This window comes from Octopus sinensis, linkage group LG1 (genome assembly GCF_006345805.1).
Source record: "Octopus sinensis linkage group LG1, ASM634580v1, whole genome shotgun sequence".
Taxonomy (NCBI): domain Eukaryota; kingdom Metazoa; phylum Mollusca; class Cephalopoda; order Octopoda; family Octopodidae; genus Octopus; species Octopus sinensis.
Window position 1 is genome coordinate 138,142,641 of NC_042997.1, and position 22,266 is coordinate 138,164,906.

The window sequence follows — 22,266 nt, forward strand, 5'->3', positions numbered from 1 at the left end:
CAAAAGGTTGGTGCTCCAGCACACTAAAAAGAAGAAAAGAATTTAATTTAACAAAAGCAGTGATAAGTATTTATTTTATTGTTTAACTTCAGTCTTGTTTCTTCTTCAGGTCCAACAAGTTCAACAAAGCATGTTGTTCTCTAAAAGTTCCAATGAGAAGTAAGTATTTGTTGTTGATTCCTTGTTTCCTTTTACCATATTTCCTTCTATGCCACCTCCTAACGTCATCATAAAATAGATTTCTGATTTTTTGGAGGATGCTGTTTATTAGTTAGAATAAAAGAGACAGTTGCAATGACCTTTGTATTCTGTTCCAGATTGGTGAAATCAATGTGTCTTATAGTCATATATGCTCTTGCTTTTCATAAATTACATATTCAGTTACCTTCAAGTACTTAAACATCTTAAAAACATCTCAAAAGTACTACAACAGCATTTTACATTCATTGTCTCCTTCATCAGATGTTTGAAAATTCAGGGTATACTCAATGAAATAGCTGCTTCATCGATTTCTTTTCTATGCAGAATTAGAAGCTCCTTTAAATATATCTTGAGGTATCTGCTGAAACCAGCTTATTTGTCACTGATACAAATTCCCAAGTTTTCTGAATTTATAAAAAAGTAATCAAGCAAATTAAGTCTAATATATTCTTTCAGTTTGAAAGTTATTTAATGGAGCGATGAATCTATATTGATGAGTCCATTGATTGTTTGTGTTGTCAATCTACTCATCAAAGTGTCTATGATATTTATAATAAACAAATCCTTTCCTCATTGTTCCAAATCTTTGAGCATCATGTCCTCAGTAAGGTTAAGATGGTTGTAGCTAGATATTCTGATTAATTAGTTTGGCATATTCAGCTGCCTCCATACAATTTCATAATATTTCATGATGAAATGAGTGATTGGTCAACTATTTCTACACTATCAATTTGCTGAAGCCATTCAACAAAAATAACTTTAGTGTTTGTTTCTTGTGAGGAACATATATATAGATGTCAGAATAATTACTCCAATAATTCATGCAGACATCTGAATTTGATGAACCTACCAATTTATTAGAATGGACCCCCCCCCCCTGTGTGAGGTCCATGGCCTAGTGGTTAGAGCAGCGGACTTGCAGTCGAGGGATTGCGGGTTCGAATCTCAGACTGGGCGATGTGTGTGTTTGTGAGCAAAACACCTAAGCTCTACGCGGATCTGGCAGAAGGTAATGGCAAACTTCTGCTGACTCTTTCGCCACAACTTTCTTTCACTCTTTCCTCCTGCATCTTGCAGCTCACTTGCGACGGACTGGCATCCCGTCCAGGTGGAGAACCTATACGCCAAGGAAACCGGAAAACCGGCCCTATGAGCCAGGCATGGCTCGAGAAGGAACAAACAACCCCCCACCTGCCAAAAAAACCCACAAAAATATGGTTATGTATGTCTTGAATGTTTTACATTAATATACTACAAAATAAGTAAGGTTAAACTGAACTGTTTTTACTGGATTATTTTTTTAGGCTGGATTTCAAACAGTTAGATGTATTATTATCAGAACTGGTCTTACTGAACACCCGTGCTGAACTTTATATTCGCTTTATGAAGAAGAGATCATTGGTGAGTTATATCTTATTCTCAGCAAGCTTCTTGAGACTACACAATGTTGCCTGCACCTATACTGTGAATAATGTGATTAAGAAACAATAACAAAAGATAAACATTATTTTCATTTCAGAATGACATTGATGTTGGTATCCAGGATGTGGAACTAAAAAAAGGTGAGAATACATTTATACTGAATGAAACTAGCTTATTATTCATAGAAGGAATGATTTCTGTTTTATATGTTGGTTTTAGATTTTGGCACAAGACCAGCAATTTCGGGGGAGGGGGTAAGTCGATTACATCAGCCCCAGTGCTCAACTGGTACCTATTTTATTTGCCTCAAAAGGATGAAGGGCAAAACTAACTTCAGTGGAATTTGAAGTCAGAATGTGAAGATGAACGAAATGCTATTAAGCATTTTGCTTGGCATGCTAGTGGTTCTGCCTGCAGAGACCTCCATACTATGTCATCATCATCATTGTTTCACCATCCACTTTCCCATGCTTGCATGGGTTGGGTGGCCTTTGTAGAGGTGGATTTTCTCTGGCTGGATGTTCTTGTTGCCAATGCTCACCTTTTTCCAAATAAGGTAATATTCCCCCCTATGGCCAGGCATGTTTTCATGGAAGTTTGGAAACAAAGAACACTGTTTGTATGATGGTGGCACACAAAATCAAGGCAAAGAGATAGTAACACACACACATACACACATACAACTACAACAAAAATCTTTAGTTTCCTTCTACCAAACCCACTCACAAAGCTTTGGTTGGCCTGGGGTTGTAGTAGAAGACACTTGCCCAATGTTCACATTCTTTTTTGTTAAAAATATTGAGCCTGGCATAAATTTACTTAGGATTGCAATGCATACTGACAGCTCCAAACCATGTATTTAAAGAAATTGTTCAACCCATAGTAACAGTCCTAAAAGGATAAATATTTACAAGGAATATGCAAAATGTAAACTGAATGAAAAAAAAAGTGGAAGCAAACAAACTAGAACTAATATAATTGAGATACATTTGATTGATGGTAAAACATCATCATAACAATCTGAACTTGTTAACTTGCTATCTGTCATTTATAACTTGCCATCAGTAGTTCAGAATTTTACCAAAATTCTCAATCAACAATGTGTTCCATATTATCTTTGTTGTAGAATTAGATGAAGAGTATTTTACAATTATAGTAATTTTGTGTAGTATTTTTTAAAAAATATCAAATTGATTGCATAAAATATTTTTATACACTTAATGTATTTACTCATGTATAAGGTGTATCCCTAATTTATCCCTAATGTATCTTGGTACAAATTTTTTTCTGTTCATAGTTTTAGCTTTGCCTCATATATAAGTTATGCTTCAGATTTTTCATTTAAAATCAAGTATAGAATAGTATAATTGTACATGAACAAATACAATAAATCAGAAAGCTTATAATCATAAATTTCGTCATCATCATCATCTGTTTTCCATATTGGTATGGGTTAGATGGATTGATTGAAACTGGTAAGCTGGAGAACTGCACCAAGCTACAGTCTATTTTGGCTTGGTTTCTATGGTTGGATGTCCTTCCTAACACCAACTACTTCACAGAATGGAAACAAAAAAGGCGAAGCCAAAATTGAAATTCACTAAAACTGTTTAGCTTTTTAAATAATTGATTCTAGTTTAACCCTTTAGCAATCAGATTACTCTGTCAAATGTAAGGCTTATTTATTCACATTGTTCTGTATTAATCATGTATTATTTCATAACTTGAAATTTTGATATGATTGTTTATTTTTAGAATGATATTGTAGGGCAGGTGTGAGAGGTTGGATCTATTCAGTTTGAACCATAAAACAAATAGTATTTTGGCCAGATATGACCAGTTTAAATGCTAAAGGGTTAAAATTAATTCTAGATCACCGTTCTTGATTTTTATTTTGAAAAAACTTCTTAGTTTTATTGATTTGAAATTAAAAAAGAAAACTTGAATTGAAACTTCTATTCATTGTTTTTGTGCCAAATGCTGTTATTAGCTAATTTTGTGTTATGCAATTTCAATAGAAAAACATGCCATTGTTGAAAGGAACTTTAATAACTGTGATCTTAGTCGCCTAATGCAAGACTTAATTGGGAATTATATACTAATGGAGGAATATTTCATGCGAGAAATGGTCTTGAAGGTAAGTCAAGTCATATGTTCTTTTTATTTCTCTCCTTACTCTAAGTTAAAATTATTGTTCCTTGATACTCTATTATATTTTCTCACTACAAACATGTAGTGTGAAGTCTATAATGTTCAGGAATGCTGATGAACTTTTGGCTTTTCTTCTGTTGACTATTATCTTTTACTTGTTTCAGTCATTAGATTGAGGCCATGCTAGGGCACTTATTTTTTAAAGCCTGGTACTTATTCTATCGGTCTCTTTCACTGAACCACTAATTTATAGAGATACAAACACACCAGCAGTGGCTGGGGGACAAACACAGACATAAAGACACCCGCACATAGATACATACATCATACACGCGCGCACACACACACACACACACACACACACACACACACACACACATATACATATGACGGGCTTCTTTCAAATCCACTCACAAAGCTTTGGTCAGCTCAAGGCTATAATAGAAGGCACTTGCCCAAAATGCCACACAGTGGGACTGAGCCTGGAACCTTGTTGGGAAGCAAGCTTCTTACCACACAGCCACGTGGATTAAGAGTTGCACTTATCATTTAGACTAAACTAATGAAAGCAGAGTAATGTACCTTGACTTACGACTAATTATGTCCAAAGTTAAAGTAGTTGTAGTCCAGCTACTGAATTTCATCATTTTTGCATATCTTGTATGTTTTTGTACCAAGAGGTGGGGATGGTAACTATTAGAAAGTTTGAACTTATATCAAAGTTATATTGCTATGTGTAGATGAGAATATCATCAGCATAGCTTTGACCCAGGTCAACCTTCATCTAGTAGGCCTATGATAAGACATATTTGTCATGACTATCTGATCTTTATTACCAAACATAGTGTATCTAGGACTATTTATCTAATGAGTTTTTCCAATTTTATGATTATGGTAGCATTTCTCAAATTGATAAATCTCAGCACTCCACCCTTTCCTCAAAAAAGAAAACACTAGTGAAAAACTTTTGCTCCCTTGTTATTACTGAGATAATAAATAGATTTTGCATCTGTATATTTCATACTTGACAAATTTAAAACATTTAAAACCATCTTAATTCTATTAAGTATGTCTATTTTCTCACTAATTTTTTTTCTATTCCTTCCCTATGACAAACATTACTGTAAGGTATGATTTGAGAGAAATTTGGTTGCTATCTCTTGCAGGCTGTAGAAATTCCCTGTTGGCTTTGGTATAATATTAGTGTAGAAATGTACAGAGGAATTTATGAAAAAGTCATTGACAATGGGTTGATTCAAGAGAAACACTGGAATCGTTGAAGTGGGAAACTTAGACACTAATGAATTCTACAGAGTTACAAAGCCAGGTGTTAAATTGCAAATAGAGCCTGTTTGGTTATGAGCTTTGCAAATAATACTGAGTGCAGCATTTTTAGTTTCACCATGAATTTATAATGCAAAAGTAGATAGCATTCTTATCCTCTGTGATTATGTTTATATTTTTCTTGATGATTTTGCCAGCAGAAAGGCAGTGCCTATGACTTTTTTCAAAGACGTTGAAGAGAGGAAATGGTTAGGGATAATGACAGGAGATGTGAGTTGCATGTCTCTTATAGTACTTAATTTTGCATATCACCATACATCATGGTTCTTTGTCATCACAAATGAGACTCAACTTATGCCACTTCACCCCATATGTTCCTGGATCTTCTTCCACAAGCTTCATCTACCTTAAGTGATCATTACTTCTTTATACAGCTGTTCTCATCTATATGCATCACATGAACATACCAGCATAGCCTTCTCTCTTGGACACTCCATCTGATTCCTCTTGTGTCCAGTTTTTCTTTCAATACATTAGCACTTTGTTGATCAGGCACACTGACTCTACATATCTGATGGAGCATGTTAACTTCATTTCCTTCTTTCTACATATGCATATATATATATATATATATATATATATATAATATATTATATGGCAAGCTTGTTACAGTTTCCATCTACTTAATCCACTAACAAGGCACTGATTGCTCTGGGATGGTTGTAGAAGACACAAGGTGATATGCCTTGCAATTGAACCTGAAACCATGTTTTTTAATCACACAACTATATGACCTCCCCTCTGTCTCTCTCTCTAGGTTGGGCTACAAGTCATACACCAATTTGCAATTTTATTTATGTTACATAAGCATGTCTTTGACAACTCCAGAGCAATATATATTAAATGAATTTTAATCTTGGTGTGTAACTTTTATTTACTATGGAATGAAATATCTCTGTTTCAGGCTGTCAGTATGGATTTGGCTGAAGAGAATTCCCTTTATTCAAGTATGGTTGATGATTCCTTTTTCATTGTAAAAAAGTCTGTGAGGTAATTCTTTCATATTTTACTTGTTTCAATCATTTGACTGCAACCATGCTGGGGCACCCTTTTGAAGGGTTTTAATTGAACAAATTGACCCCAGGACTTATTTTTTTAAGCTTTGTACTTATTCTGTTGTTCTCTTTTGCTGAACTGTTAAGTTATGGGGGTTGTAAATACACCAACAGTTGTCAAACAGTGGTGGGGGACAAACACAAACATGTATATACAAATATGATGGGCTTTTCCCATACAGGAAGATCAGTCCATTATGATTTTATTCAACATATTCCCCTCCTAGCTTCACACACTTATTGCAGCAGTCCTTCAGTTTTTCTAAGCCTTGTAAAAGAACTTGCAAGGTTGGGCCTCCAACCAGGCCTTTCTTGATACCTTTTCAGTAATAAGACATGGTGATTGGGAGTTTAAGAAGATTTTTTTTGAGAGCATATAACATAGATCTGGAGTAAACAACAAGTGTACAGGCTTTTCCAACAAGCATGCTGCTAACTAAAGCTGACTTGCTGTCTAATCTGAAAGAGTTTTGTCTATCGTTTCCAAGACTGTAGATAAGCCTTTTCATTAATAACAGTTATAGTTTAACAAATAATTTAATCTTAATCAAAATAACCATTTCATCTCGGCATTCTAATATTGCTGTGCTGTCTTAATCACTTTGATCGGTTATTTACAATATTTCTTCTTTCATTGCAATTAAATTTTTTTCTCCTTTATTGCAGACGAGCTATTTCTAGTTCTAGTGTTGATGGTGTTTGTGCCATGTTGAATCATGCCTGCACTATATTGGAGCAAGACTTCCGAGAAACTCTTTATTCAAAATTACGACCTGGATTTCCTTCAGGTTTTGATTTTAGCCAAGCTTACAATTTAATGCAGTCAAGTTTTCAACAAGGCAAGTTGAGTTCAGACACTGAAAAGGCTAAAACAGTTTTCTTGGTAAATATTCTTTATGGAATTATATATATTAATGTTTCATTCCATTTTTTCCTAAGGAAAGGATTTTTTTCACCTGTTTTGCTAAAAAATTTTTTTATTTATTACTAGTAGAGATACCTGGCATTGCTCAGGATTAAAATGGCATAATTTGTAAATATATATATTACAGTTATGTTGAAACAGGTGATACAGGAAAGTGCAGCATTGACGGTAAAGCATTTGTAGAGTAAATGATAGGCTAATTCGACTAAGTGACATGTACAGTATTCCTCATCTCTTAAATATAGAACTGTATAAGTGACATGTCATGTGTCTGTTTGGAGTAATCCAGGCCCTAACCTGTCATGGAAAATTGGGGGTGGAAAGTATGTGATTTTTGAACACATTGCAAATCTGTCAGTGGATATACTCTCCTTTGTGGTGGTCAGTGCTGTGTCTTACACGACACGTCATTTGAAGTTTTGACACCTCCTTTGGGTTTGATGTCCAACATCACTCATAACGTAAATTTGGAGGAACTATGGTTCATTTGTGGGTAGCAGGTAAACAATGAGGTGATAGACTTGCCCTTGAACTTTGAAAGTCAGCGTAAATCCATGTTCAACTATCTCCTTAGATGCACCAAATAATGTCATTTGAAATGCAGACTTGTATTGTCTGATATCATTCAGAAAATTCTTTGACTGGATGGAAGTGCCTTCCAGAAGATCCATAAAAGGTTGAGGAAGAGCTGAGAGTGCTGGCAAGCTTACTTTACCACCTGAACAGCACATGCCATTAGTTTCATTTGGAAATTTTAAAGCTTTGCAGAAACAACAAATTGAGTTTAGCACACCAATTTGGACAAAATTATCATTTTTATAAGAATGGAATGGATCATATTTGAAAGCAGTTCCAGGAGTTGTGAAGAACGAATTTGTACGTAGTCTGTTTTTGAGAGTTATTCTATTGGACCTCTGTCTAATCATTAAAACATTGTTGTAATGATTAAGCATTAAGTGCTGCAGCATGCCTTTACTGATTTTGGAAAAGTCTCATTTTTCTTCTCTTTTGAGACTCCATTTGACATTCTGCAGCATTCATTTGCTGAACTGGAGAAAACTGCATCTTCCTTCTGTCTTGAGACTCTCACTTTCGGTTTTCTACAATCCTACTTGTTTCTGGAAAAATTACGTTGTTTCTTTGGTGGCATATTTTTTTCAATATTGTAAACAAAAAATTACGAACATTAATCTCTATTCTTGCATACTGAAATTATTGTTTTAACTTTACAGATAACTCTGAACAATGCAGAAGCCAGTTGTGATTACATCAAATCTCTTCACAACAGTTTAGAGGTCAGTATTTATAACAAGACATTCTACATTATTGCCTTGCTACAATGATGTGACTAGGTCATATATATATATATATATATATCAGGTTATCCCATAAGTTCTGTCCGAATTTTGAATAAAGAAAACAAGTGATCAAATGTGATATTTAATTGAAATTTAATCATCAATTTACTTTCACTGATTATCTATGACTTCCTTCCATCTATTTACAAGCTTTTTAATCCCATCACTGGGATCTTTTGATTTCAAAGTGAAGAACTCTGAAATGTTAGTTTCGACCTCAACCAAGCTCTTTGATCTTCTGTGATGTGATCTTTGCAGTGTGGGGTCACACATTGTCCTGATGAAACATCACTCCTTTTCGATTCACTAAAGCAGATCTTTTTTTCTTCAAAGCTTGGTTCAAACGCTCTAATTGGTGACAGTAGATTTGAGCATTGATTGTTGCATTAGGTAGTAACAATTCAAAGTGAATTACTTCTTTGCAATCCCACCAGATAGAGAGAAGAACCTTTCTTCCATTAAGTTCCCTTCTTGGTTGTGGTTGAGCTTTTTCCCTTTTACCAAGCCACCATTTACGATGTTTAACATTTCGATAAAAGATCCATTTTCGTCATCATGTCAATATCTTGTAGCAAGGCATTCATTTGAGTTAGATATTGGATTGGTTTGTATTGCCTATGTTCAGTCTACTGAAGGACAAAGGCCTCAGCGAGTTCTCTCCACCCAACAGGGGTCTGATGTGGAGGCTGTGAAATTTGAGCTTGAGATCATATTTGTTTGATGAGCCTACTCTGACACACTGGCTTGACATGGTAGAGGAGTGAGATATTAATTATTGTTAATTAATGATTGTTACAAATGGTAGGATCTCCTATGTTCAGTCATTTCCTCCATATATAAACTTTTCAGGAAAAAAATCCCAAACCCTTCACTTCTTTAAGTGCAGGAATGGTTGTGTGGTTAATGAGTTTGTTTTACAAACTACATGGTTTTAGGTTTGGGAGTCCTACTGTGCAGCAGCTTGAACAAGCGTTTTTTGCTATAGCCCCTGGCCAACCAGTCCTTTGTAAGTGAATTTGGTAGACAGGAACTAGGTGAAAACCTGTTGTGTGTGTGTGTATGTATGTATATATATATATATATATATATATATATGTATATGGCCAGCTTCGCCTGGCCCCCGTGCCGGTGGCATGTAAAAAGCACCATCTGATCGTGGCCGATTGCCAGCCTCGTCTGGCACCTGTGCCGGTGGTATGTAAAAAGCACCCACTACACTCACGGAGTGGTTGGCGTTAGGAAGGGCATCCAGCCATAGAAACATTGCCAGATCAGACTGGGCCTGTTTCAGCCTTCTGGCTTCCCAGACCCCAGTTGAACTGTCCAACCCATGCTAGCATGGAAAGCGGATGCTAAACGATGATGATGATGATGGTATTAAATGTTGGGACATTCCAGCAGATGGTTTTAAAACATTTAGCATATTGTCATAGTTGGCGATATAGCTTGCAGTAGGCCTTGTTTAGTGCGTGGCATTGCAACAATGACAAAACATCAATGTCTGTCACTTCAGAAAGGGACCTGGTGTGTGTTATCTTGCCTGCCTATGACTTACTTTCATGTGTTTTTAACACCAGATGCATCGAGTGTATGTTCTCTTTTGCTTAAAATGCAGCTGACCCACAAACTAAAAACACACACATCTTTTTTGCATGATTATCTTCCTGCTTTTCATGAGAACACACAACATTTAAAATGTTTTATCCGCTATTATACAAAAATAATTGTAGCTATAGATGTAAATGTATAAAAACAACTTACAATGTGTGTGTGTTTGTATGTATGCATGCATGTAGTTAAAAAAACTGGTATATATTATAGGCACTGGCATGGCTGTGTGGTAAGAAGCAAGCTTTTTAGCCACATGGCTACAGGTTCAGTCTCATTGTGTGGCACCTTGGGCAAGTGTCTTCTGCTATAGCCATGGGCCAAACAAAGCCTTCCTTGTGAGTGGATTTGGTAGACAGAAACTGAAAGAAGCCTGTCCTATACATGTATATGTATGTGTGTTTCTCCCCCACCACTGCTTGACAACTGGTGTTGGTTTGTTTATATCCCTGTAACTTAGTGGTTCAACAAAAACACTGATAAAATAAGTACCAGGCTAAAAAAAAAACAAATGCTTGGGTCGATTCATTTGGCTAAAAATTCTTCAAGGTGGTGCCCCAGCATGACCACAGTCTAATGACCGAAACAAGTAAAAGATAAAAGATATTGCAAATAATGAAAAACTTAGTAAAGTTAATGAAAACATGACAGATTACATTATGCAACTCACGCTATTTCTTCTTATTTTAAAGTTGCTTTTCCTTATCTAATCTGCTTATATCTACTTGCTTTGTTATGCTGTTGACTTAATGTCTTTATCATTAATATCTTTTGACCAGGCTGAGGTTGCACAACTCTTCAGACAGTGTAGTGAACAGAACAAAGCTAAGTTGGAGGTAAGTATTCTTTAGTTAGCAGCAGTCAACCATTGCTAATGTGAGATTACAAAACTAGAATGTTTCAACGTAATAAAAACACCAATCCCCTAATGTGCATTTTCACTTGGTTGTCCTTTCTCTTATTTTAATTTTATCATCCTTGTAATGACAAAAAAAAAAATGGAAATCTAACCGTAATGTAAATACTACTGTAAGCTTTTTTTTTTTTTTTTACTATTCTACTTATTCTTATCCCTATATATATATAAATACAGTGTACATTTAAGCACATAAGAGATGGCCATAACAGGACATCTGACCTGCTAGAAGGAGTAGTTAAACTCCAAAACCACTAGCAGGTCAGATGTCCAGTTATGGCCATCTCTTATGTGTTTAAATGTACACTGTATTTTTATATGAATAATATACAGTCTATTGACTAGTTTTTTCTTCTCGCTAGACCACTGGTAGCAAAGAAATTTTCTAAATTTTTTTTGCTACCCTGGAATTTATTATAAAAAAATATATATATTAAAACAAAAAGATTTATGTGTTAGATACACATGCAGACTATTAGAAACTCTTTAGATAAAGAAAGAGAATAAATAATACCAGAAGATTTCCGTTTTCCAAGTTTATTGTTTGTTTGTTTGTATGTATATATTGTATATGTGTGTGTGTTTGTTTTACACTCATTTTTCTATGTTTGCATGGGTTGGATGTACATGCTATTTGTAACATTGTTTTACAGCCAGATAGCCTTCTTGATGCTTGCTCTTCCAACTTTTCAAGTCAGGGATCACTTATTCCAAATGGTTTTGATGGCATTAAATGCCTGCATGATTTGTTGACAGAAGAAGCTGACAACACCTCCTCCTGTAAACAAATACATAGACATGCATGTGCACATGCATGCACACACACGTGCACATGACAGTCCTTTTCAGCTTCTATCTATTAGATTCATTCATAAGGCTTTGGCTGACCTGGAAATATAATAGAAGACATTTGCCCCAGGTGCCACATTGTTGGGCTGAGCCCAAAACCATGTGGTTGGGAAATGAACTTCTCAACTACAGTCATGCCTGCATATGTGTGTGTGTTACTCAGGTAACCTAATTAAGGTTGTTTAGAAAACAGAGTAATTAAGATAAGAAAACAGTGGAAAAAGAACAGAAAGCTATTTACCTTTGATGGACACAAAAGCATTCTCTCTCTTTCTGAGTGAAAGGTAGATTGTATAATACTTGTATATGATGTGCAATGTTGCATAGTAGCAGATGTGTGACAGTTGGAAAGAAATGAAGCAAGCATGCTCTGCTGGATGGATAATATCAGTGTACATAAATGATAAATCATAATTGCTTGAAAAACTAGGTATAAGAGAAATGGGATATTGTGTCCAAAAGAGAAGGTTGAGTTGGTATGGGTATTTGATAATCTGGAGGATGACTGATGGCTGAAGAAATACCAAATGGATCTGAGTGAATGGCACTTGTGCTTTCAGTAGTTAAGACTAATGAAATTTTAAGTGGATTTATCTGATTTCCACAGTAAAAGAGTTAAGATAAATGTAAAAGTTTTCTTTGTTTCATTTCTTATCAAAATGATATTAGTACTATGAAAAAATAATGAAGTTTAATTTGTCTCTTTCAGACTTGTCTCAATGATCTTGGATCAGTGTCAGCTAGATTTAAAGATGTTATTGAATTTGGATTTTCACAACTAAGTACTAGTGCTATTAAACCTCGCATTAAACCACTAGTAGAGGCACTTCTTTCCAGCAATCACAATATAACTGAAGTAAGTCTTGAAGAATTTTTTTAAAAGACTAATATTTCAATAATATTTTCAGATATCAGATCAGTTATTATTATCTTTAAATATTCTCAATATATTTACTGTCAGTAAAATGCAGTCAGTTATCATTTCTGTTGTAGAACAAAAGATAAATTCTGGATATATCTTTATTACTTACCAAGCAATTTTTTTTACAAATTTTATGTTAAAGAACCAATGAACAACCTTCTGTGTTATCATTTAACTTATTCAGTAATCAATTCTCCCTGGCTGTATCTTTTTTGTTTTGAATCTTAACACAAATACCAGCTGGGTACCTGGCATGAATAAGAGTACCAAAAAACTGCAGTATTAAAGGATTTGAAAAGAACAGTTGCATTATCCATTGCAAAAGTCAACAAGGGATAAGTTCAGATCTTAGGTAAAGGGATCTGTTCGAAAAATATATTACTCTCTATCCAATGCTGGTACAATCAGCAATATGTCTGCAACTTGTTCAGGGAGGTATGGGGTTGGGAGCACAAAGGATGTTTGTCCCAGGACAACAGAGCAGAAAGAGCCTGGGGACTCTACCCCAATGAACCTCCCAGGAATAGTGGGTGGAGATGGATGGATGGAATCTTAGGACGACATCTTTTATATTTTGCTTGTTTCAGTTATTTAACTGCCACCATGCTGGGGCATTGTCTTGAAGGGTTTTAGTTGAACAAATCAACCCCAGGACTTGTTTTTTTCCTTTTTAAGCCTAGTACTTTTTATTGATCTCTTTTGCTGAACTGCTAAGTTACAGAGACAAACACACACCAGTTATCAAGTTGTGGAGTGGTACAAACACAGACACAAAGACACTCCCTGTACCCACACACATACAACAGGCTTCTTTCAGTTTCCATCTACCAAATCCACTCACTGGGCTTTGGTTGCACCAAGGCTATAGTAGAAGACATTTGCCCAAGGTGCCACATAGTAGGACTGAACCCAGAACCATGTGGTTGGGAAGCAAGCTTCTTACCTCAGAGCCATTCCTGCAACTGTATTCCCAAGGAAGATTATCACTAGAACACTAATTATATGAGGTTATTCATTAGGTTAATTTCTGCAGTTTAAGTCTTTCTGCATTTAAGACTGTGCTCAGAACATTGTGAAATAATTTGCTTGTTTTTTATGTTCCAGGATGAATTTTCAAATTATGAAGCAAATGATCCATGGATCCAAAATTTTATTCTGAACTTAGATGGAATGCTAGTCAGCTTTAAGGTAACTATTAATTTTACTGATTGGTTGAGTAGTGAGTTCAGAGAAGCACTTTTTGGTTTCATTGAAACTAGCCTCCAAACTGCTTTACCAAATGAAGACAGGCATGTGAACATCCAGGAGGATTAAGAATAACAAAACCTCTCAGAGGTAGATGAACTCTTTGAGAGTCAATAGCAGCCATATCCTGAGAAGGAAACGGATGCCACTAGGGTTACCAAACCTAGTGAAATACTTGAATGGACGTTACACTAGTATTTAATTCTATACTTGACTGGTTGGGGCTTGGATTTATAAAGAAAACTCAAGATTAAGAGGTATTGAAAAGATTAGTTAAAAAAATTCCCTAAAGGCAGAAACAGGAATGACTTAATGATAAAGATTTCCCACCTGTTATCTACAGCTACGTAAACTGATATATGTTAGAGTTAAGGGCTTTGCTCAGAGACTTAAAAAAAATATACAGCAGATTTGAACTTAGCAGCTGTGAACTGATGACAATCATACTTTATCCATCAGACAGTTTTATGTTTATTGGTTTTATTTGTTAAAATATAAGTTTACCATTTCAATGTAACCCACTACAATTATACAGGAGTAATATGATAAATGCTTTTTAGGTTGTCCCCTTGAGTATCCTTATTTTGTTTTTATTTCAAGAGCTTGAAGCAAATAAATAAATCTTCCTCTGGACAGAGCTCTAGTCTGTTGCTGGTAACATTCCTAGATGTTATGGTGCCTAATCCTAGGTCAACTAAGTGAACTGAGCTGATATAGAAAAATGTGTTCTGTTTGAAAACAAAACAAAGGCCAGCACTGGATTTGAACACAAGGCCTGTTTTCTCACTTCCATTTTCAACTAGTAGTGCTTTTAATTTTGTTCAATGTTATATATTCATGATTTACTCTGTTCTTTTTGTTTTTTGAAAAAAAAATATTTAATTGAATGGAATTATCTCTATTATTAAATGTTGTTCTGTTATTATTATAGGCTAGCTTCACAGTGAACAACTATGACAGGTTTGTAGGTGTTGTCACAAATGAAATCACTGCACAACTGGAGAAAACTGTTTTGAAAACCACTTTCAACAGAGTAAGTCTTTATATAATGGAAATTTTTACTGAGTTTCAAGGCAACTAACTTATCATCATTATCACCTCCACCACCATCACCCTTATTGTATTCATAATTGATATTGTAATATAGTGAAAATGATGCATATTTCTCACTTGGTAGATCAAAAAAGAGTAGAGTTAAGAATGTGACAGGTTATAATGTGTATACTTTTCACAAGGTTACTAGTGATGAAAGTGCAGTAGTTTCCTCTACCGACTTGGTTCATCAAAGTCTTACTAGTATCAGTTATTAAAATGTTTGGGACAATGGAGTATGACTATTTGATTCTCAACTATAAGTTTTCTTCAATAAATTATCTAAAATCGTTATTGGATGTCTCTATATCCCTAATTTAAACATCTTGTATCCCTTTCTTTCCTATAGATATTCAGTACTCTGAATATTCCAAGAAAATGATAATTTTCTTTAGACTCATTTTTATTCAATCCATGCATGGATCACTCTTGAATGGAAGAATAAATGTTAAAACAATCATGATAAAGACCAATCTTATGTAACCATCACCATATTAAAGCAGAGCCTTAACACTAGCAAAGCCTTTCCAGTTGAGAAGTGGTTGAAGTGTATATAAGAATACATTGTGTAATGTATCCTTTCTTAAAGTGTGATTTGAAGGAGATTTTACTGTTACTTTTAGCAGGTGTAGCATGCTTCTAGAGGCTGCCTTATAGGTTTCTGTTGAAGTGGTTTAAGTCATTGGCTTTCACAAATAGCCTGAATGATTTTGTTGAATATTGTGAATTGTACTGAATATCTTCATATTTCCTAACCAAGCAAGACAGTTGCAGCTTGGATGGTTCTCTTGATTTATTCCTGCTTTTATGATGTGTCTAGCACTCCATGGTGGTAGCAAGCATTTGGCAATCCTAATCCATGGCTTAGAACTTATATCCGCCTTACTTTACTTATCTTTCTCCCTTATATCCTCTTTACTTATCTTTGACAGTACCAAAATTAAGTACATCTGGAAGTAGACATGTAGTGTAAATAGTGTAAATAGACATCTAGTGTAAAATATTGCAGTTTAAAATTGGTCAGTTTTGATTGAGCAGTCTTAAGATCAAAAGTATTCTGGCCAAGACCATCTTACCTTTTTTACCTTTCTACATTATCCAATGTATCATTTTAAAGATGATTTGGTGTAATTTGAAGGGGATTAGGCTGCTGTTTCCATGTAGAGGCTTTCTTGTTGTGTTAAGAATATAATGTATTGTTATACTGAATGTAATGTCAGATGTTTATCTGTTAAATTTCAGTTGGGTGGTTTACAGTTTGATAAAGAATTGAGAGCATTAGCAAGTTATTTGACTTCTGTAACAACATGGACGATTCGTGATAAATTTGCTCGTCTCACACAGATGGCCACCATACTGAATTTGGAACGGGTAAGTAATAGAGAGTATTTTCTTTTGAAATGTTTTAATGTCTGTGATGTTTGTAAAATGGGTCTAGCAATAGAGAACAGGAATATTTAATTTATTGAATAAAGAGAATTGTAGGTAATTTTATTACTTTCTTGAATTATTAAAATAATTGGCAGTGTTTCTACATCTCTCTGTTTGTCCAACCTCCAAATTAAAATAATTCTGATCTTATTGAATTTATCTCCTTTCATTACCATATACTAAATAGTGTGTTACTTGTCCTATGAAAGGTATTGTTGGGAATGTACATACATTTGTCACTGTTGATGGTATTTGATAATGTTATATCTGTAGTTATTTGATTATTATTGTTATCAATAACATTTTTATTGCAACTGTACAAATGAGAAATTTGCTTTAACTTTATTTCAGTTTAATAAATATTTTGAAAATTAGTATTAGTTTTATTAATTTGCATAACCACTACGAACATTTTTTAAAGGAAAGTAAAATTATAATTATTATACTTATGAAACATTATCTGTCAGTGGCAAAGGTATGTGCCAGACATTACCTGTTATATGATGGGTAACATTCCAATGTAAAAAGAAAAATATTGATTTCTTTGAAGAAGTCAAAGGCTAATTCTTGTAGATGAGAGAGCTTCAGTTAACTGAACTGTCTCCAAAATTTTAGAGATATCTATTGTATCTGTACTGTATAAATGAAAAGCATAAATAAAAACCTGCCAGAATTTGAATTCCAAATGTAGAGGAACAAAACTAAATTCCATACCATATTTGGTTGTATGTTTCACTGTACTTGTACATAATTTATTAGAGTGTAACTATTAATTAACTTGCCACATCATCTGTTAGAGTGTAAATATTGAATGATACAAGACCTTCAGTTTACTATAGGGAATGGCTGTAGTAAATTGAATCAACCTCAGTATATTACTGGTTCTTGTTTTATTGATCACACTGATGAAAGTCAGTCTACCTGGGTGGGGTTTTGATTCAAAACAAAAGAAGACATGATTTAGCCCTTTATCATTCAAACCAGCCACATCCAGCCCAAATATTCTACCTGTTTTATATTGAGACTAGCCAGGTCAATCCTCTCACACTTACCCTACAATACCATTCTAAAAGTAAGCTCCCACATCGTCAAAATCCCAAAGCTATGAGATAATACTTGATTACTTCAAACCAATGTGAATGAATGACTGAGTAATCCGAATGCTAAGAGGTTAATACTGCAAGGCATTTAGTCGTTCACTCTGCTATTTTTGCCCTTCCTTCAACCTCCCATAGTGTAAATATTTAACAAAAAATTTTCCAGAGGTGAATATTTTTAACATCCACAAATGGCATGCATTTGTGGAAAGTCAAGTTAATTAAATTGATTTCAGTACTTGACTGGTGCTGCTTTTATTTAGAGAAGAGGATAAAAAAAGGTGACCCCTGTAAGATTTGAACTCACAATGTGAAGGAATATAACTAAATTATATCAAGTCATTTTGTCTATTACTCTGGCTGTCATTCTTCTAGATGTAAATATTAATAATAAGTACCCATTCTGGTACCACTTAAATGCACCAGTGCTGGTGGTGCGTAAAATGAGTTGGTGTTAGGAAGGGCATCCAGCCAAAACAGACATGGAGCCTCAGCAGCTCTTCAGCTAACCATCCAACCCATGCCAGCATGGAAAACACTTCAAATGATGATGATGTACTAGGAAATGTGTATTAATAGTGAATCTCTTAAAGTTAAGTGGTGAAAGTAAATATAGACAATATATTAATAATAGTGGAACTCTGAGAGGATAATATTGATATTAGTGGAGATATATGTCTGAAGACAATCTGCTTGGTGTAACAGTAAATAAACTCCAGCCACCAGTGTGTTGCTGGAGCTTATTGGTAGTCCATGTTTGTACTCTTTTGTTGATTAAGCTTTATTTCTAAATGATATAATATAACCAGGAGATTGTGAGAGCATAGATTGATTCTTTTTTGTTGTCAAAATTATTTAGTTGGCTATTGAAATACAATAACTTTAGCTCTTACCTTTATCTTAACTTTATATAGCATTGGGGGGATGTTAGCTTGTTTTCTTGTTAGCCATCTGAGATAAGCTAGGTATGTTTTACTAGATAGACGGCAATGACATCCTCATCAGTGTGCTAAACTGAGGCAAGTATAATTGTTTTTGATCTTTAAGAATAAGATTAAATTAATTCAGCCGACAATTATTCTCCTGACTCATGAATTGGGAGCCCTGATCTGTTGTTGCCCCTGTGTTGCCATTGAAGTTAGTGATTTTTCTCTGACATCTATTCATTAAAATACCAACAGTAATTTGTTTTCTTCATTTCATACAAAACCATATCTTTAGTTTTTGACGTGAATTTTCTCTTCATCTGTTTTATTCCATTTGTCATTTGGTTTCAGGTAACAGAAATCCTTGATTACTGGGGTCCAAACTCTGGCCCCTTAACATGGCGTCTAACACCGACCGAAGTGCGACAAGCATTAGCATTAAGGTAAGTTTGTTTGATTTAGCATAACAGTTTTTGTTTTGTATTTAATGAACTGACAATTTATGCTGGTTTTGAAGTCTGCATTGAATCTGTGATGGTGATTTTAGGGGTGATGATGGTTATGTTAGTCAGGGCAGATATAAGCCAATTAATATTTACAGTAATTAGATGCAATCTGAAATATTTAGGACTTGGACAAGAACTCTTACAAAACATAAAGATCTTTTTGTAAAGTATGAAATACAGTCTATTAACTTGATTCCAATAGTATGTTAGCTGGTCCCTATTTTGTCAGTTCAGAAAGAATCATAAACAGAGTTAACTTTGGCTGGATTTGGATTCAGAATCTAAGACCTAATACTAGATATTTTTTTAATCTTTTACTTGTTTCGGTCATTTGACTGCAGCCATACTGGGGCACCACCTTGAAGAAATTTTAGGTGAATGAATCAACTCCACCACTTATTTTTCCTTTAAGTCTGCTACTTATTCTATCAGCCTCATTTGCTGAACTGCTAAATTACAAGGACATAAACACACCAACACTGGTTGTCAAGCAGCGGTGAGGGACAAACATACACACACACACACACATACATATGATGGGATCCTTTCAGTTTCTGTTTACTAAATGCACTCACAAGACTTTAGTTGGCCTAAGGCTATAGTAGAAGACACTTGCCCAAAGTGTCACACTGGGACTGAACTTGGAACTATGTGGTTGGGAAACAAGCTTCTTAATACATAGCTGTGTTGGCACCTATTATGAAGTCTTCCTTATGTTTGACTACTTTTTCAAATTATGACTCCTATCAATTATGACAGTGATATTCAGTCCTTCAATCATCTGAAATGCTTACCTGCCTATTGAATTAGTATGTTAGTTGCTGATCATTCTACACACTCATGAGTCCCTTATATAATTCTCAGATGGAATCAATATGACATAGTGGGACAAGGCTGGTGAACCTTTAAATAGTAGGCATAATCTATCTGACAGACTTTTACATAATTTACCTAGTTTTACTCACTAGGCTCTGGTTGCCCCAAAGCTATGATTAAAGAAACTTCCCCCAAGACACTATACCGTAAGATTGAAACCAAGATCTTGTGATTCCTAAATAATTCATAATTAAAGATATTAACTTTAAGAATACAGACCTACTAAATTACTATTAAATATAACATCATCATCATTGTTTGGCCAGAGCTGGCAAGCTGGAGAGCTGCACCAGGTTCCAATCTGATTTGGCTTGGTTTCTACAGCTGGATGACCTTCCTAATACCAACCGCTCTACAGACTATTCTGAGTGATTTTTATGTCACACTGGCATGGGAGCCATTATGTGGTGCCAACACAGGTGCTTTTTATGTGGAACTGGTTGGATTAAATAAATTATAAATGATTTAACATATCATCATCATACGTCCGTTTTCCTAATACCAACCATTCCAACAGTGTAATGGGTGGTTTTTATGTGCCACTGGTACAGGAGCCAGTCAGGCAGCACTGGCATCGACCACATTTTGATGGTGCTTTTTACAAACCACTGGCACAGGAGCCAGTCAGAGGGCACTGATATCGACCATGTTCAGATGGTTCCTTTTATGTCCCACCGGCATGGGCACCAGTCAGGCGGCACTGGCATCAGCCACAACTATGATTTCCATTTTGATTTTGATCTTGATTTTATTTGACTCAATAGGTCATTGCCAGGTCATTGGCCACAATTCAATTTCACTTGACTCAACAGGTCTCCTCAAGCACAGCGTATTGCCCGAGGATTCAAGGGTACTTTTAAACGGGCTGGTTATGCAACACTGGTATAGGCCATGGCTGTGATCTCATTATAATACATTTATATGTGTGTTATACTTGTGAATTGTCAGAGTTGATAGAAGGTGATATACAATGCTATGTGGTATTTGTTTACATTCTCTGTTTTCTGAGGTCAAATTGTGCTGAGGTCAACTTTGCTTTTCACCCCTTTCAGGGTTGATAACCCTGTGTTGGCAATGTCTAAAAAGCACCCAGCATGCTCTGTAAAGTGGTTGGTGTTAGGAAGGGTATCCAACTGTAGAAACCATGCCAAATCAGACTGGAAGCTGGTGCAGCTCTCCTGCTTGACAGGTCCTGGTGAACCGTCCAACCCATGCCAGCATGGAAAAATGGACGTTAAAGGATGATGACGATGCTTTATATACATGCACACACATGTATGTGTGTGTGTGTGTGCGTATTTGTATCAACATGGTGTTTGTAAATAAGCTTCATTGTCATACATGTGAGGTGTTCATTTCCAGTCTTTTCATGAAAAACTTGTCTAGCTATGGGAAAATATTAACTTGCTTGGAAACAAGGTGAGGGTTGGTGACAAGAAGGTCATCTGGCCATAGGAAAATCTGCCTCAACAACTTCTGTCTGACTTATGCAAGCATAGAAATGTGAACATTAAAATGATGATGGTGATGTTACTGATAATGTACAGTGAAAGAACTTGTTGCAGAAGTGTCCTATTACAGTATAACTCTCTGTGGCTGTCTGTTGAGGCTTATGTCAGTGTGGAATTTGCTCGAGATATATAATATCAGTTGTTCGACAACCATAAATTCTTAGTTTCTGTATAATACTTATCTATTTGTAATTCGCAAGATAGGTTACCATAGAAACCAAACTCACCAGTCCAGTACTTTAGGCATGACAAGTCAAATGAAATGTTTAGCATATTGAACATCATACATTTTCTTTGTTGTTGTTCATCCCCAGGTCACCTCTAATTGAATAGACTTATGCTCAAAAGCATTCATACCATGACCATCCCATACTATTTTTTCAGGCAGTGTTTTTTTTAAAAATATAGTGAGGTTTTAAATTCAAGAAAGATTTTGCTACTATTTTCAGCAGTTTGAAGGACCATATAGAGGTTAACCTCATTGTCTGCTGAAACTCAAAATATCCAATATGTCTTTAAAAGTATTTAGGACTTGGCTGCTAAACTATGAAGATCAAGCAGCTGTGTAGAAGCTTCTTTATGGGTTTTAACATTAGAATAGTTTATGCAATATTTTCCAGCATGCAAGTTGAATTTTGCAGACAAAATTTACTGCCAAAAAAGGTAGATAGACTTATACTCCAAGATGACTTTGGAGGACCAAAGATTCTATGTGAAATGCAGCAGGATTCAGAAGGATAGTGATGATATTTGAATGTTTACCCTACATGTTTACACTATATGTTCTGTCAACTTGTATACTAGAAAATGTGGTACATGTAAAATTTGGAA

At 35.1% G+C, this 22,266-nt stretch overlaps 1 protein-coding gene across 1 annotated transcript in view; it reads left to right on the top strand.

Annotated features, from left to right (window-relative positions):
* LOC115213481 (conserved oligomeric Golgi complex subunit 4-like) overlaps nt 1–22,266 on the top strand; it is a 48,697-nt gene that overhangs the window by 20,325 nt on the left and 6,106 nt on the right. Inside the window, exons 9-21 of the mRNA XM_029782476.2 lie at nt 110–159; nt 1,506–1,602; nt 1,721–1,763; nt 3,642–3,760; nt 6,023–6,108; nt 6,840–7,056; nt 8,331–8,393; nt 10,844–10,900; nt 12,539–12,685; nt 13,856–13,939; nt 14,928–15,029; nt 16,331–16,459; nt 18,894–18,985. Of these exons, the coding sequence (XP_029638336.1) occupies nt 110–159; nt 1,506–1,602; nt 1,721–1,763; nt 3,642–3,760; nt 6,023–6,108; nt 6,840–7,056; nt 8,331–8,393; nt 10,844–10,900; nt 12,539–12,685; nt 13,856–13,939; nt 14,928–15,029; nt 16,331–16,459; nt 18,894–18,985 (1,286 nt within the window). The remainder of the gene's footprint in view (nt 1–109; nt 160–1,505; nt 1,603–1,720; nt 1,764–3,641; nt 3,761–6,022; nt 6,109–6,839; nt 7,057–8,330; nt 8,394–10,843; nt 10,901–12,538; nt 12,686–13,855; nt 13,940–14,927; nt 15,030–16,330; nt 16,460–18,893; nt 18,986–22,266) is intronic.